Raw genomic sequence first — 18,532 nt, 5'->3', positions numbered from 1 at the left:
TTCCCATCTCATCTCCTCCTTCCATCTTTCCATCTCCTCCCCCCTTTCCCATCTCCTCTCTAAAATCCCCTCTCCTCCTATAATTTCCATCCCCTCTCATCCTGCTATTATCTTCCTTTTTAATGCATTATACATCAATAAACGGAACTAGCTATAAACTATCTTTTTATGGTTCAGGGCCGGGCTATAATTAATGTTAGGTCAGTTAATGCAGGGTTTCAATGAATTCAAAGAAACAAACAAACTTTAATTTTAATAATTCTACCAAATTTGCATAATTTTTCGTGTAACAACGACGATAAACTATACTCTGCACGGTGGGAAAAAAATTGTTTTAACTGCTTGTTCTCTGCTTGGCATTCAAGTATGTAGGGAAGGACGCACAGTTCTTCCTTAAACCCTGGTGAAGGACGGACAGGTCTCCCTGAAACCCTGGTGACGGACGCACAGGTCTCCCTTAAACCCTGGTGAAGGACGCACAGGTCTCCCTGAAACCCTGGTGATTGGTGAAGGACGCACAGGTCTTCTGAAACCTTGGTGAAGGACGCACAGGTTTTCCAAAATTAATGGTAAAGGACGCACAAAGCATTGGTGAAGGACGCACATTTCTCTTACAACCCTGATTTCTGCGGAAATTAAGTTTCCTCGATACTACAGGACTGGATCTTATTCTCTCGTCTTGATTAGGTGATGAATCTGAACCAGGAACCCTATCATACTTCTCATCGTCATCCTCTTCATCCTCCTCCTATGCTCCCACGGGGGGAAGCATGTCCCATTTAGCTGCTCGTCTTTCACAGGCAATACATGTAGCAATAAGAAAACCCAGCAAGACCAATATTAATCAATTAAATAAAATTCCTATAAGGCATATCAAAGGGTTGATTTAGTTTATAAACACATGTACTTCTGCAGCCTCTGTTGGGTGGTAAAAGTTTTGATAGTTCCAACCATCTCCGTAATCTCCTTCAGCGCCCCATACCCTCACCTGGAGAACATCCAGGGGGGGCAACTGTTGGAACCCCGGTCTCAACTACAAAAGTCTGGGTTCCAGGTACAACAGGATTGATTGAATGATTGATTGATTGAATCCTTGATTGTAAAAGGTTATTTCGACAACCTAACAAATATTCCCTGTGTTTCCTACTAAACATTAATATGCTACCCTCTACAGTCTTCATACAACAATATCCTGTAGTTTATTTTCATTCAGGAGATAATCAAATATCTGGGATATGTTTTACAGTAATAATTCTTTTAAAGTTAAATACTCGTTTTAGAGTGAAATAACCGTTTATGAGTTTAATAAGTGTTTTAGAGTTAAATAATCGTTTAAAAGTTCATTAATCGTCAAATACTCGTTTTTAAATAAAATAACCGCCTTAGAGTTAAATAATCTTGTTGAGTTAAATAACCGTTTTTGTAATAAATAGTCCGTTAAATTACCGTTTTAGATTTAAATAGCCGTTTTAGAATAAAATAATAGTTTAAGAGTCAAATTACCGTAGAGTTGAATATTTACTTTTAAATAGTAAAATTTGTATAGAAAACTCATTAAAGTTGAATATACATTTTAGAATATGTCTAGATTTTAGGTATTATTTTATAATTAACAAAAATATATCATTGGATAAAGATAAATTAAAAATACATTTTATATATACAATATAGACAACTTATACACTACACCTCAAGAATTGAGAAGGATATTTAAAATTTCGAAATATATTTTCTCTGAGAACCATCAAGTTTTTTTTAAGCAGTTGAAAAACTCTCTACCACAAAGGAATATTTACAAATATTTATTATCGAGTTAAATTTGTATTTCATATTGCAATGCACACATCTGAATTGTTATTATTTAATACAAGAGTGACGTTTAATGTTTCCCACCCTGTACAGTGTTCAGTGTTCAGTGTGCATGTTTTTTAAGCTTCCAACGATAATTGTTTTAGTTGAGAAAAATAAGAATTTTTAAACATGTGAAAATTTGTAGCTATAAATAAAAGGGACCTATTTGATAATGACAAGAATTCCTAAGCTTTTGGGGGACTCTAAAGAGGGTCTGTGTGGGCATTTTACTTAGCATTGCAAATTAGCCTGATGCATCTCTTTTGCAATAGATACAATTTTTTAATATTTTTGGCATATGTACAGCTGTAAACAATTAGACGATATAGGAAATAAGGATGAATCAGTGCAAAGTTCAGGGATTTCTGTGCTTTAAGAGATAAAATCCTTCTCCTTCTACCATATAAGAAAGAATAAAGACCAAAATGAAATAAATATTAAAAAAAGCGATTAAAAAAAACAGAAGCAAGCTTTTTTTAAAGGTTTCCATTCTTTTGGTTAAAAATGGAAGGCAACATGAGCAGAAATGTAATGAGATAAAGGACAAATTTAAGCAGTTTTAATAGTATCTGGATCATCTTTCTCCTTGAAGTAAATCTTGCCATTTCGAGACCAAGCAGTCAAGATTTTAGCAGCTTCTTTTACGAATCATAAGTTTCCGATTTTTGTTGTTGAAACTTGATTAACCATTGAGGGATTGAAATGTTATTTTGTCCCTTGGATCCGGATCCAGATTGCGAATAGATTTAATCCCATAAGGTGTTGTGTTAAATAAGCTGTACTTCCAGTTCTTCACTTCCGAAATGATATCAAACTTAACATGAATATTTGCAGAAACTGGAGATCTTGGAGAGCAGACGCACTTCCGGTCACCACTTCCTGTCGGTCCAAGGTACTGAGTTGAATACCGTATTATTAGAAAAGAGAGAAAGGGGGGGGGGTAGACCAATATTTTTTTATTGATTTTGAAATTCTGTATATAGATAATAAATAAATAATTGATAGATTGTTTTTTGATTGCTTTATAGTGATACGGACGATAAGTGAAAAATTGATTGATTAATAAATGATTTATTTATTTGATGTTTAAATGACGATAGGTAGATAATTGATTTATTTGATGTTTAAGTGACGAAAGGTAGATAATTGATTTATTCGATGTTTAAGTGACGATTAATGATTATTGATTTATTCATTTGATGTTTAAACTACGATGGATAAATGATTGATTGATTGGTTTGACGTTTAAATGACGATAAGTAAATAATTGATTTAATGATTAATGATTGATTGATCAGGCCTAGTATGGGGGATACGCAAAGCATTCCAGGCCAAGGGGAGATGGGCCTTCATCAGGTATTTATACATTTTCCTATATCAATGCTTTCCTGCAGAAGATATGTGCCAATTATTTTTGGAGAAAAACCACAATTAAAAATAACTAGTTTTAAAATTATTAACTTTGAAATAAAATTCATATTTAATCACACAAAGCTTTTAAAAGTATAATTTTAAATCGGGCATTACCATCATTTCATGGAGGGTAACTTTAAATTATGCTCACAGCCCCATTAACACCGTTGTTAAGATAATATTGCACTTTTATTAAGTGTAATAAAAATGTATCATTGATTAAAATTTCAGAGTGGAGAGGATAAAGGTGACGGATCCTCTGACCTTCTTGACGCAAACCTTGGTGTTAACGACGATGACCTGCTCGGTGACTTTGGCGACAACTTCAACATCCTTGAGTTTGCGGATGCGCTGGACGGAAACGATTCGTCCAAAACGAATATTCTCGACGACCTGGATGGAGAGGAGGAGGTGAATGTTAAACCTGGAGAACCGGCGCATCCTCCGCCTTACACTGGAAACCAGTTTCCACCGCCAGGTGGGCGGGGACCTCCGCCTCCATATGCACCACCAGGACACCCACAAACTAAGGTAACAAACTTTCAAATTTTTCTGTGTTAACTCCTCGTAGAAAAATCGTATAAGTATTTTTCCGATCTTTTACCTTCTACCAATCAATCATTTTAGCTTTATGCATTTATGCCCTTATGCATAATTTTTGATGATTTCTTCTTAAAAGTTTTATCTCTCGTTGTTCTTTCATTAAATATTTAATCATCAAGTTCGTTATCTTATCTGAAAATACATAGGGCGACCAAGCCACTTTATAAATTTATAAATTTTTTGTTTTGCTGTTTTTAATTTGAGAGGAAGAAAATTTGAGACAAACTTTTTTATTTATAAAAAAGTTTTAGATAAAATTAAAATTTAAAAATTTAAAAAAAATTAATTATGATAGAACACAAATATTAAGTCTGTACGATGAAAGCCAGACTTGATTTTGTGGCCAAACTTTTTTGGGGGAAATTTTATAGAGAAGATTTGGATTGTTAATATCATTTCAGGAGCAGCCATTGCTTATCCAGGACCTTCTTGAGCAGGAGAAGCGAGAACAGCTTCAGCAGCAACCCGGAGCTAATCTAAATCAAGGAGCTCAGCAGCATTTGCAGGAAGGAATTCAAAGGTATTTCATAACTAAGTTATTACTAAAAAAGTTTCATTAAAAATCATGAGACAATTATTATTAAGATGAAGAACAGAGACGACTTTTATGTCACAGTTATTTTAAGCCATTTTATATTTTCAAAATCTACTGTTTATCAAGATTATCAATTTTTCATAACCTTGCCAAAGTGAACAAACGAGAAAAAAAGGTTTTTTTAAGTTTACTATTTTTTGAATTTTTTTAAATGCTTATTTGTTCAGGCCAAACATGCCTGGAAATACGGTTGGGATCCGTCAGTACCAACCGATGCTGGCCGGTCAAATAGGAGGACAGCTGGGACCTAGAATACAGGCGCAGGTCTGGAGGCACCCTCAGGTACCTGCAGGATTAGAACAGAAATATTACTGAACTATTGAATTTTACTAATCCCTGGATTTTACTGGATATAATCCCAACATGCATTACTTTGTTAACCTAAATAAGATAACTTGAAACTAGCTTAAGAACCCAAATTTAAACTATTATCTCATAAAAAATTTAATTTTTAATCATTATTAAGTTATTGAGTTTCCCAATCGAAATTGAGGCAAATCAGTTAAGGAGTTCCCGAGTTTAATCGGAAAAACATACAGACAAACATACATATCTACTTAATTATATAGAATATAGATGTATACATGTTTAACCATTTATTTGAACAGTTGTTTATATCTCGAGAAATAGAAATAAAAATTATATCTGCAAAGTTCAACGAAATGGAATCCCCGGATAACCATTAAAAGAGAGGTTCCGTGATCTCTATGAACATTGCACAAGCTTCACCTTAAAGGTTACCCCACAACGGAGGAGATTTCAACGTTGTCCAGAACTTTTTTTAATAAAAGAATTCAAGTCTGAATATCAAATGATTTTGCAAGGAAGAATCAAGTTTACAATTGTAGGGGACCTTGAGGCATGAATGCAAGAAAAAAGACCCATAAACTCTATATAGTCAATTCTGAAGCCTCATTCGTTGTTGGAAACCCTGTCTTTTATTTTCCTGGTCTGATGGTTTGAAAATAGCTTAAACACCAATCAGGTCAAGCCCTGTTAGAGACCTGACCTAGCCCCAATAATAATTAATTGTTGGTCAGGATGAAAAATGTTGAAAATTTAGCAATTGTGTTCAACAAGTACTATAGTTATTGTTAAAAGTTCAGTAAAGTTTGGTAATAAAGGATTTTTAAGAAACCAAACAAATAAAAGAAAAGTCGTAACCAAGTTTTTTTATTTAAAAAAAAATATTTTTAAACAATATTCCGTTATTAAGGAGGTGACCTTGCAGCAGCGGAACCCGGTAGGCGGTCCCGAGATGGGAGTTCATCCTGGTCCTGGTCCTGGACCTCTTACTGGTCCTGGACCTGTACCTGGTCCTCCTACACCCATGATTGAAAGACCACCCCCGCCACCTCTCCAGACCACACCTGCTCCACCCTGTCCAGACAATCCACAGAATGACGAGGAACGAAGACAGGTGAATAATAAATAAATAAATAAATCAGGATTTCTGTAATTTGGCCAAAAATAGATTCACTCTCACAGATAGAAAAACTTGAGTTTGAAAATAAATTTGATATATTTTTATATCATCTTCACTCCTCAGTCCTCAATCCTCACTGTTATTGGAAAATGACCAAAATAAAAATTAAATAAAAACATCGAACATTGAAAAAGTTATTTTTAATAAAAATTTCAGGTTGGAAGATATGAACAATGGTTACAGCAACAAGATGGAGCAATTAACCAGCAGCTCAAGTATTATGAAACAGAAATTACCAAGCTAAGAAAGCAAAGAAAGGTTGGTGTTCCTAAAACTTTACTTTTTAAATAACTTCCTGCTCATATTTATTGTTTTATTTTTAGTCATTAAACTCTAAGAAGCGAACTATGAACAAGAATGGGAATGAGTTGGGACAACTAGAGGCCGCTGAGTTGGAGCGTGTGAATAGTGAGGCCAACGGACTCCAGAAGTCTCTTGAGTCTATTCGGAAGCAGTCCCGCCAGCATGGCATGATCATCGCAGATCACAAGCAGAAGAAGCAGAAAGCTCTGGAGGCTGCAGGGATGCCAGGAGAACAGGGTCCATCAATGGGACCTGGAGGACAGCCGCAGGTTATACCTGGAGGTCAATGGCAAGGTCAACAGCAAGGTGTGAGTCAACCTGGTATGGCCCAACAAGGCATGGTACAACCTGTACAACAAGGTATGCCTCAGCAAGGAATGGTTCATCAAGGAATGGTCCATGTTCAAAGATCTGCTACCCCAGGAGGACCACAGGTCCGCCCAGCAATGATTGGAGGATTTCAGCAGCAGCAAATGTTACATCAGCAGCCTGGGCAGCAGCAGATGCAGATGCAGCAACAGCAGATGATGATGAGAATGGGACAGAAGCCGGGGCAGCAGATGCGTATGATGGGACCCGGTATAATACTACAAAGACCAGGGATGCAGAGGATGATGTCCCCACAGGGACAGGTAATTGGTAGTCCTGGTCAGAGTCTTCAGTACATGGCTGGACAGCAGTCACCAATGGGACACATGAGCAGCCAATCCCCTGGAATGGGTCAGCCAAGTCCCAGTAGCTTTAACGTTACATCACCAGGACATTTTAATGTGACATCACCTGGAAGTTTTAATGTGACCTCTCCCAACCCTGTTCAATGTCAACAAAGACCACCAAGTATGACATCTCCAATGCTTCCTACCACTAGTCCACTTCCTTCCCCTGGACCTGGACATTCTCCCATGCATTCTCAAAGTCATTCCCCTCACCCTAATATGTCTCCTCATCCTGGAATGTCACCTCATCCTGGAATGTCTCCACATCCTGGAATGTCACCGCATCCCAACATGTCACCTCATCCAAGCATGTCACCTCATCCTAGCATGTCACCTCATCCTAGCATGTCACCACATCCAAGTCAATCTCCTCAACCAAGCCTACCAGCAAGTCCAGCAGGCCATATAACTGGAAATTATTCTTCTGCTTCTCCTCACTCTCAATCTCCCAAAACTCATGGCATGGTGAGAATTTAAACAATTCATATTTTTATCTAGTTCTCCCATACGGGGGGGGGGGTATTTTAGATTTAACCTATTGTTCTTATTCTCATAATTATTTCAATTTTTAGTGTCTCTTATTTTAGTGTTTATTTTAGGAGGAGAATCCTTACATGGCAAGTGGAATGCAGCGCCCACCAAACACAATGTCCCCAATGCTATCTCAGAACCATGGACCGCATATGTCTCCAAGTTATAGCATGGCCCAAGGGTCTCCTCAGCCTGGCCTAATGCCAGGAATGCGACCACCAATGGGGGCAGATCAGATGAGGATGCAAAGTATGAGATTGATGAGACCCGGTGGTCCTATTATGCGTCCTCCTCATCATCAACAGATTCAGATGCAGCAACAGCAAATGCAACAGCAGCAGATGCAGCATCACCAAATGCAGCAACCTCAAAGGTGAACACAATCTTCAATATTTGTTGAGTGCAGGAGGAGGGGGGGGGGGGCTACAGATAGAGAGAGGAACAATTTCAAAAATTAAAATTACTTTTGTATTACTGTAGGACAGATTAGAACTTCTAACTTCTAAAGAAGTTCTTTTTGTCAGTGTCAGAAATCTGTTTGTAATATGTCCTGTCTCAAAAATATTTTCTCTGAACTTCAGGGGTATACATTTTCTTTCAAAATAATTTCTTTAATTCTTAAAAAAAATTCCAGATGTTGGGTTTGTTTGCAAGAAGGGCTGATTTTTTAGGGGTTATATTTTCTGTATTAGGGATAAGTAAATATTGAAGAAAAGATATCCAATGAATATCACTTTATGAAAATAATCAGCTTGGTTTTTAGGCAAATGATGATAACCAGGCCTGGAGTTCAAGGTTTACAGTCAATCCGACCTGGAGGGGTTGGAGGTGGAATGTCGCCCTCACATGCCTCTGGTGTCGGAAGTCCAGCTACTCCAGCTGGAATAAGTCCTCTTCGTCGCACCAGCAGTAGTGGAGTACCAAGTCCTGCCATGGACCGTCCTATAACTCCACGCACCCCTAACAGCCAGGGAGGACCCCTTACCCCTGGATCTTCAGGCCGACCCCATACACCTGGATCTGCGGGACGACAGACCCCTGGCTCAGCTGGTCGCCAAACTCCCGGAACCCCAGGGCCTCAACCTTCTCCTAGTCCTGACACTATCAATAACCAACAAGTAGGTTACCAAGGTCAGGCTCCTCAGATCAACCAAGTTAGAATGATGAATTCCAATCATGGTGGTGGTGGAGGAAGTCCTCACCACCCTGCAATCCCTGCTCCACCAGGACATGGTTGGGGAGATGGTATTTTTGGGCTTCAAGGTGGATCTGGTCCTCGCATAGGGTTCTCTGGAATAGGAGTTCAGCTAGGGGGTTGGGGATATTTTGTAGGATTAAAAGGAGGTTCTCCTCCCGTATGTACTCCTCTAGCAACTCCCCAGGTTGAATCAACTACAGTAGCGGTAGCTGTGACACAAGCTGGTCCCACAACAATTGTTTCAAGCTTGCCAGCATCTTCAGAGGAGTTAAATCCCCACCTGGAGACTAGTACCTCAACCAGCTCTGTCATTGTAACTAGGGTATCCACCCAGGACAGTCTTAACACCACTCCTAGTTTGTCTCCTGCAATGTCAGTAAACACAACTTCCAGCCAGGCTAGCTGTTATCCATCAATACTGAACCCCTCCACAGCTGAGTCCAAGGTTCAGTTGTCTGTTTCTGATCCTGATCATCATAAGATGCCCCCAAGCTCAATCCATCAAGCTAACATTGGTATTCCAGGTGGATTAAACTCAAGACAAGCTGTTCATCTGCCAAGGTTACCCAACCAGGTTGATATTAACAACCCAAGTTATCCCTTCACTAATGTTCCATTTAGTTCTACTGGAGTAGGTTCTGAGCCCTCTTCTGTGCCTCCCATGCCTCTAGTATCAAATAACCCTTCTCAACTAAACCCAACACATGCAGTGCAAGATAGCCAAGCAGTTTCTAGTTCTTTTACAACCACCTCTGGTATGGAGTTCAGAAGTCAAGCATCATTCTCTTCGCCCCACTCAACTTCAAATAATTCTACATATCCAACTTCTCTTCCACCAGGCAATCTGCCATTCCAATCATCAACGCTTTCTTCCTCAAATTTCTCACTCCCAACTGTTAATAAGAATACCACCAATATAATAACACAGAACATACCAACTACAAAAGAAGGTGTTCGGATGATTTCTAATCTAATAACAACAAATGCTTATCAAGGCCCAAGGATGATGGCATTACCCACATCCAACACTTCTTCAGCACCTACTGGAGATTTATCAATGAACAAAGGAGAAAGTACAAATGTATTACTTAAACAACTTCTCAGCTCTTCTACCATTCCTCCCAAATCAGACAGTGTGCCATCAATGTCAACTACTGGAGAATTAAAGGAACCACCTCAGATTCAACTCTCAAGCTTAGCTTCCCAAGTTCCAAGTGTATCCACTGAAATCAATCAAGGAAAACAAGGCCCAGGGGATGAGCAATTCCAATCCCAACATCTAGCTGCTAAATCCCAATCTCCTCTTTTGGCCCAACAATTGTCTTCAAACAAATCTTCATTAATTCCCCATAGCATGTCTTCCAGCATTGCATTAGGCATACCTCAAGGCATACCAACTGGAGTATCACAGAGTTTTTCCAGTGGAGTGTCTCAGAGTATTCCATCAGGAATGTTGCAGAGTACTCCTTCTGGAATACCACAGAGCATGCAAGCTGGAATTTCACAGGGCATGTCTGGTGGAATGCATCTTGGGATGAATGTGGAAATGTCCTCCACAAATCATTCTGTCATGCCTTCTGGTAATAGCTCTGGAATGTCAGCCTCTACTGCTATGACCTCAGGTATACATTCTAGCATGTCTTCAGGAAAAATGGATCAACCTGCAAACATGCAAGAAGGATTGGCTGGAATGTTGGTTGAAAACTCGCACAAGATTTCAATGGCAAAGCTTCCTAACCAACCTGTACCACCAAATTCTTTGGCAGGAGTTGTACAGGTGCAACCAAATCAAGAAAGTATCATCCAGCGCCCTCCCATTCCACAGCAGAATGTTATCCGCCATATGTCAGGAGGTATTCAGAACCTTCTCCAATCCCAGGTTCCTGTGCCACCTGGCCAACTTTCAACTCAGCAGCATATGCAACAACAGACCATCTACCAACAACAGCAACAGCAACTTCATCAGCAGAAAATGCAGGAGCAGCTCAGGCATCAGCAGCTGCAGATGCAACAGCAGCAAATACGAATGCAGCAACAACAGCATCAACAGCAGCAGGGTATGAACTTTGACCCACCTCAACAAATTGTTGGTATTGGGAACAGGGGTCCTATTCCAGGACAGTATCCACACTCTCAGGTAGGAATGACCCGGCCTATGGGTCAAATGCAACAAATGATCAACCAAGTATCCAATCCTGGGATCAGGCATCAGATGGTCGGAATGGTTCCTGGCAGTAGAATGCCAATACATTCTGGTGTCACTGGAGGCTTAAGGTTAAATATTCCTCCACATCAGATGCAGATGGGAACTGGGGCACCCTGTACTCCAAATAGCTCCACACTTCCTTCACCTGCTCTGACACCAAGAAGTGAGAATGATATGGATGATACAGGTTCAAGCCGGGGTCCAACACCAGGATCTGACAGGATGGATGGATCACTTACTCCTGAAATGCTGGATAATAAGCTGAAAAGAAGACCCTCTGTTCAGCAGCAAAAGAGAAGAATATCTATACAGGATGGACCCCAACTAAAGAAGCAGAGACCAAGGAAAGGCTCAAGATTAGATGAAGGAGATTATGACAACTATATAGATACTGTTATGCATCAGTTGAAAAATCTCCCTCCTATACCAACTGTGGAACCCAGACTCTCTCACTGTTTTAATGCATGCTCTGCATATGGCACTGGAGACATTGCTAAGGTTTTGAGTAAAGAAAATGAAGCCCAAAAGTGTACTCTTGATGGGACATTTGGATTTGGAGGTGTTATCTCAGAAGGGGATTACTATTCTACTATGCCATTTGGAGTTGAGCCGCCAGTCCCACATATACCACCCTTGAGTGTCAATCAGAGAGGATTTTACAACCAAGAATTCACAGCTGAGCGCAGATTAGATTATCCTAGACATGAGGGGTATATTTCTCCAGATCTATTCTATTCATCAAGTCCAGAACCAGATATTCTTCCAAGAAACAAAAAGGGAAAGAAATGTATTGAGGCAGTTGATAAGAAGGATAGTGTTGAGCAGAAGCTAAATAATGGCATAAAGAAAGAAGTTGAAGATACAGAGAAAGAGTCTGACAAGAGTCAAGTTGAAATAAAGAAAGAACCTGGAACAGATTCACCTGAGAAAGCAGTTGTTGCGGAAGATAACATGATGACCTGGTATGATCTTGAACCAGATGATACTGATGAGGAGCTGGAGAATCTAGCTGGACCCCCGAACATCATGTCCAGGCCTTCCAGTCCAAGCATAGACATAATATGTCCCATTCCAATCAAACCTAAACCAAGCCAGTCCATTACATTAAGTGATTTAACTAACCTAGACAAGGAGAACTTAAAGAAAAAGGAAGATGAAGGACTAAAGAAAGCTAAAAAGGGTTTTCTAGGACTTACTGGGACTTTGGGTATAATACCAGAGCCATTAAAGGAAAAGCATGAGAACACTAGAGAAGTTACAATTAAGATGTCTGGCGGAGGTTCAAAATCATTATTTAAAGCTTTAAAAGGATTGGCTAAAATTTTAGAGATAGAACCACCTAAACAGTGGATGCAAGAGGACAAATCTTCTAAGAAAGCTGTGTTTCGTGTGAAGAGAGATCTTGGCAAAGATGGAGTCCCCCTTGATCTCCAATCTGTTCTAAACCGAAGTTCTAAGATCTGCCGGCAGTGTGAAATGGTAATCCAGCATGACATGGTAAAAAAGAAGTCGTCTGATCTCCCATTTCTCACTAAACCTGAAAAGGATGAGTCTTGTGATGATTTACTTTTCTGTGATGAATCTTGTTACTTGAATTTCTCTCTTAAGAAAACTGGGATTCAGATCCCTGAAAAGATAAAGAGCTTGAAGCAGCTTGAAGACTATCAGACCAGGTATAGAGAGGAAGGTTGTCTCATGGATACTCCTAAGAAGGATGAGAAAAAGGGTCCTTTATTCAAGGGATTACATTATAAGAACTGGACTATGAGTATGGGAAATCAGCGCAAGAATAAGATAATGAATGAGAAGGATTTAACCCAGATGATGTTCCAGCTTGGAATCACCATGATGCCACCAAGAGAAGCTGAAGATGTTCGTCAGTGTCTTTTCTGTCACATGCGGGGAGATGCGGCAGCTGATGGACCTGCTCGTCTTCTTAATTACGAGGTTGATAAATGGGTTCATCTGAACTGTGCTCTTTGGTCAGAAGAAGTTTATGAAACTGTATCTGGTGCCCTGGTAAATGTTGAAACTGCTTTGAAGAACAGTGTGAATTCCTTCTGTAATATCTGTGAGAAAAATCATGCAACCATTAAATGTTTCAAAACTCGTTGTACCAACCTTTACCATCTTAATTGTGCTGTAAAGGATGGATGTACGTTTTACAAGAACAAAACTTTATTCTGTAATCAGCATCAGCCTAAAGGGGAGAAAGATAATGAATTAACAACCTTGGCTGTTTACAGAAGAGTGTATATAGAGCGGGATGAGAATAGACAAGTGGCTAATGTCATGTCAACAGGTATGGAGAGTAATGTCCTCAGAATTGGAGCGCTGACCTTCTTAAGTGTTGGTCAACTACTGCCACATCAGCTGAATACTTTCCATAGTGAGAACTTTATCTATCCAATTGGGTACAAGATTCTTCGTTTTTATTGGTCAATGAGGAATGTCAACAAGAGATGCAAATATTTCTGCAGTATTGCTGATGTAGATAATCGACCTGAGTTTGTGGTTGAAGTTGAAGAACCCGGCCATGAGAATATAATTTTCAAAGATCTAACTTGTCTCGGTGCCTGGACTCCCATCCTTGCTGAGATAGAGAAACTGAGGAAAAAGTCAGATAATACTAAAATCTTCCCTCCCTATATTTCTGGCGAGGATTTGTTTGGTTTTACTGAGCCCAACATTATCAAGGTTTTAGAGAGTTTACCTGGAATAGAGTCTTTGACAGATTACACTTTTAAATATGGACGTAATCCTATGCTGGAACTTCCCTTAGCTGTCAATCCTACTGGATGTGCTAGATCCGAACCAAAGCTGAGAACTCATGTTAAACGGATTCATAATTTCCAGAGAAGCACTGGAGCAACTAAGGAGACAAATCAAAGGGTTGCTAAAGATTTCGGGGATTTCCTGATAGGATTAGAAACTGTTGGACCCTACAGCAAGAATTTTGTCCAGTCCAAAAGCTCTCAGTACAGGAAAATGAAGCAGGAGTGGCGCCAAAATGTTGTTCTTGCACGCTCAAAAATTCAAGGTTTAGGACTCTATGCGGCCAGGGACCTGGAGAAGGGTCAGATGATCATTGAGTATATCGGAGAGGTGATCAGGTCCAACCTGACAGATATTAGAGAGAAAAGATATGAATCCCAGAACCGTGGGATCTACATGTTCCGCCTGGATGATGAAAGAGTTGTGGATGCAACTCTATCAGGAGGGGTTGCTAGATACATCAACCATAGGTAATTAATTATACAAAATATACAGTCGTCGTATTTATCAATATAATAAAAACGACTTTCGAGTATAATTTTGCTTTCAATCACGCTTTCAAACACAAACATGAAAACCATGAAAGGCTGTCAATTAACAGTTTCTCTTTTGTTTACTTGTAAACTTGTAATTTTAAAGGCTTGTTAGAAATAAAAACTTAAGTAGACAAGTCGCCTTCATTGTATTGATACAAACGCCGAATACTTTAATATTTTATAAGAAACAAATGGAGCATTATACCTAATAATATTATTTTAGTTGTGATCCTAACTGTGTGACTGAAACTGTTGAGCTGGCAGATTGGCATATTATTATATTTGCAAACCGTAGAATCAATAGAGGAGAGGAACTCTCATACGACTACAAGGTATTTTTCCATATTTTTTATTATTGTCGGATATCCGCTGCAATAAAGCATAATACAAATATTTATCTTATAATTATGGAAATGCAATGAAAAGTACATGCAACTTAAAAAATTGTAATCAATTTTTTAGTTGAGCCATTTAGTCTTTTAGTAATAAAGTCACTAAGTCATTCAGTCATTATGTCGGTCAGTAAATTTTCTTATTTAGTCAAGTGGTCATGAAGTCATTTAGTTTTGAAGGTATTTAGTCACTAAGTCATTTTGCCATTAAGTCATTTAGTTATAAAGTCATCAAGGCAAAAATTCATTTAGTCGGTTTGTCATTTAGCTAATTAGCTAACTGTTCATTTTATCATTATCATTACATAGGCGTAGTTTGGTATCGCTAGAGGTGAAGTGCAGACTTATTAAGTCATAAAACCTTAATTAATTAGTTGCACAATTTTTGTGTTTTTAATTAAAATTTCTAAAGAAATTGTTTTTAGTTTGACTATGAGGACGAGAATCGAATTCCCTGTATGTGTGAAGCTAAAAACTGCAGAAAATGGATGAATTGAAGAAATTATAATCATAGTTATACTTTTAAATAATCTTATTTCGACGCATGTATACAGTTTATCGAAAAGAGATGAAAGAACAATCTTCTCTGTATAAATGACAATGTTAGTTTATCAATATTGAGTTGTTTACTACAATGTATAATGTACATATTTGTGCATATTGTACACTGTACAATGTACTTTTTTAACCGTTACCAAAAACCGCCGCAATCCCGGTATGAAGAGACCATTTTGTTTTCTGTACAGTTCTCTATCTACAATATACATATTTGTGTTTACCGATAGTTTTTATTGTTATCAATGACATGTAAATAGCTTTTTTATTTAATATAATATACACTACTTAAGACTAAACTAATTTTTAACTATACAATTTATAGAGTAGAATTTGTTTCCACAGACAGTGATAACTAGAAAATAAGACGACATTACAACAACACTTTATTTGACGTCACACTGTAAATAGTTTTGCTAGATACTTATCTATATTATATTAAGTGAAATGGGCCTGTTAGCACTGCACAATTGCTGTGTTTAATGTTCATTGAATTATTTAAAGTCCTAACTTGAGTCTAAAAGTCGTCATCCTATTTCAGAGTTTTCTGATATTAAGTACTAGTATTTTGAATATCTTTACAATATGGCACAGACTACACAGACTGCTCATACACTACCTGGATAGGCTAGCAGGCCTATAGTGTCCCGGAACGCCATGCTACGGTTCCATGCAATATTTTTTGACTGACATCTCACGGCCATTTGTTGCATGAGTTGCATTCAGGGGTTAAGTTTTACAACTTTAAAGAAATACTCCGATTTAAAAAATAAAACATAACGTTTATGAACATTGTCTATTTTTAAAGATTTTGCATTTCCTATTGAAATGATCCTGAATTATCCCTAAATACAGATGTCTTCTGATTGGTAGTGTACAGTCCTTTTACACAATAGAACATGCTGTGGAAAATATCGCATATTATAGGTGTTAATCGATCTCTGTAACTCTCTTATCTCTGCAATCTGGGAACCTAGCATCATAGAGACGTAAACAGGAATTTTCCCGGGTTTTAACCTTTCGTCATCTTTATCGGATAGGGGGTGCTCAGTCTCATGGGTAGGAAACCACATTTTTTACTTTTAGGAGAGGGGAGGCCAGGGGGCTCATTACCTAATTATAGCCCAGTAATATGGCATGTGGCATGGAAGACCGAACGTTTGTGGCTTATAGCCGTCTGCCTTCCCCCGCTCCAAAAATAAAATCTTGATTCTAACCATTTCGTGATTATTGTTACAACTTTCTTCTGTAAATTAGTCTTCTGAAATTTTGTTCCTTCTTTCTATTAATGGTCTTTTGCCTATCATCAAATCATCTTTTTAGTGAATTCAATAGAATGATCATTATACAGGGTGTCCCAAAAACATGGGAATTCAGTGACGAATTGGATATCGTCTTTGTTATGAATTAGCATTGTAATACCTTATTTCAAAAGCCATAGTAGTATTATGTCTGCTAGAGTTTATTTTATGAAAAGGGTAAAAGACTGTAAAGAATTGCCTATAATGTCTCCGCAAGATGAACAGTGTAGACGGACAAGTTTACTCTGTTTGTATACTGCAATGTTCTTGTTTTACTAAGTACAACCGTATGCAGTCAAAACATAAACAAACAAAATGTGAACAAAGCAGACGAAACTCTTACAGCTTTCTCAGTAGGTATCACTATGCTAAATCAAAGAATTATTTAAAAAGACGATATCGAATTCGTCACTGAATTCCATGTTTATTGGGACACCCTGTACTTCGCGGTACGTGATTTTGTGTGGTGCACCAACACACAGGGTTAACCGCGTTGAAGTTACTACTTGTACCAATAGGAGCCCGTCAATATATACCTGATAATCTATCTATCTATCTCCTGAATATATGGTATAAGGTTTAGTTAATCATTGAATAGAGAGTATGTAAAAATAAACCTAGAAATGATATGAAAAGTGTAAATTGAAAGTAAGTAAGTTAAGTTAATCTAAAGGAAGTGAAAAGATGTAATGGAAAGAAAACAATAAAAAAATACAATAATGTTGCTCCTTCTTCTTTTCGGCTCAACTTTTGCAGGTAATTGTAAAATTATCCAAGGTCCAAACTCTCTTTTCCTTAACCTTTTCATTCAGATTTCGATTGAATTAATAAAACCAAAATGTCTAAATCAGAACGAAATTCTTTATTTCCCTGGTTATTTTGAAAGCATAAAAAAGGCAGACCACAATTTTGAAATGCAGGGAATTTCTTTGACGAATGAATGCCACAAATTTGTAAGACGGTCTTCAAGTCATCTCTCAACTGTCATGTTTCGTGGGACACCTTGTGGCATTTTTTATTTTTCTACAACTAACATATAAATATAATATTTCTAAATTGTAATTTTTCTATTTTGATTTAAGTCTCCTATGGATTAGCCAAAAAAAAATAGTTTAAAAAAAGTGTCAGTGTCTCTAAAGAGGGTCTGAGACAAAATGATCCAAATAAAAATATATTTGGTTTCAGAGTTAAAATTAATAAATAATTGTTTTTAGGATTAACGGACTATGATATGGGTGTCATAGAAAATGAACCCCTACTTAGGAATCACTAACATTTAGTATACATCTTTGTTATATATTTTATTAACAAATTTAAGAGATTCAAATTTTTATTAAATTAAATAAAAATCATTGTTTTTCTTTAAAAAAAAGAGATTTCATTATTAGTTTACTGTTCACTCATTGTTTTTTAAATACTGTCAGAAAATTGCTTTTGTTTATTTATTTCTTAGTTAAAATTCAATATTTTATTTTATTACTATACATATATCAAACATATTCATTGTAGAGCAAAATTTCTTTGATAAAACAATATTATAAGGGAATGCTGGAAGATAGTAGCAGCATATTTTTTTGCTCCGGCCCACCGGAGCCGGAGCTAGATGAAACGGAGTAAGAATTATTCACGCAACCTCCCACCGGAGAACATTTTAAAACATGCTATTTAACATTCACGCAACCTCCCATCAGAGGATTTCTTTTAAACAACTTATCAATAGGAAAGATGGTGACTGATTTACTCTCATACCCTGAACTAACCAATTTAGTTTATTAAATTATTCAATTATTTAATCCCTATATCTGTGCAGCCTTATGGTGCAAAGCTTTAATAATATATTCTTAAATCTAGAAATATGTTCATAAATCTAGAAATATACTCTCAAATCTAGATATATATTCTCAAATCTAGATATATGTTCTCAAATCTAGAAATATACTCTCAAATCTAGATATATATTCTCAAATCTAGATATATGTTCTCAAATCTAGAAATATATATTCCTAAATCTGCAAATATATTCTTCAATCGAGAAATATATATTCTCAAATCTAGAGATATACTCTCAAAT

General features: G+C 37.5%; 1 protein-coding gene across 4 annotated transcripts in view; it reads left to right on the top strand.

The window, feature by feature from the left end:
• LOC111711171 (histone-lysine N-methyltransferase 2D) overlaps positions 1 to 15,383 on the top strand; it is a 29,444-nt gene extending 14,061 nt beyond the window's left edge. For 3 of the 4 annotated variants that reach the window (XM_023485447.1, XM_023485448.1, XM_023485446.1), the window contains 14 exons: positions 688 to 800; positions 916 to 1,054; positions 2,686 to 2,743; positions 3,150 to 3,207; positions 3,496 to 3,795; positions 4,269 to 4,387; positions 4,630 to 4,744; positions 5,679 to 5,882; positions 6,105 to 6,206; positions 6,272 to 7,432; positions 7,567 to 7,871; positions 8,262 to 14,147; positions 14,437 to 14,545; positions 15,031 to 15,383. In XM_023485447.1, coding sequence (XP_023341215.1) covers positions 688 to 800; positions 916 to 1,054; positions 2,686 to 2,743; positions 3,150 to 3,207; positions 3,496 to 3,795; positions 4,269 to 4,387; positions 4,630 to 4,744; positions 5,679 to 5,882; positions 6,105 to 6,206; positions 6,272 to 7,432; positions 7,567 to 7,871; positions 8,262 to 14,147; positions 14,437 to 14,545; positions 15,031 to 15,102 — 8,741 coding nt within the window. In that variant the 3' untranslated portion in view covers positions 15,103 to 15,383. The remainder of the gene's footprint in view (positions 1 to 687; positions 801 to 915; positions 1,055 to 2,685; positions 2,744 to 3,149; positions 3,208 to 3,495; positions 3,796 to 4,268; positions 4,388 to 4,629; positions 4,745 to 5,678; positions 5,883 to 6,104; positions 6,207 to 6,271; positions 7,433 to 7,566; positions 7,872 to 8,261; positions 14,148 to 14,436; positions 14,546 to 15,030) is intronic. The other variant, XM_023485449.1, reaches the window with a different exon arrangement.
• The last annotated feature ends 3,149 nt before the right edge of the window (positions 15,384 to 18,532 follow it).

Source organism: Eurytemora carolleeae, unplaced genomic scaffold, assembly GCF_000591075.1.
Source record: "Eurytemora carolleeae unplaced genomic scaffold, Eaff_2.0 scaffold232, whole genome shotgun sequence".
Lineage (NCBI taxonomy): Eukaryota > Metazoa > Arthropoda > Copepoda > Calanoida > Temoridae > Eurytemora > Eurytemora carolleeae.
This window is presented reverse-complemented; position numbering and strand designations above follow the sequence as displayed.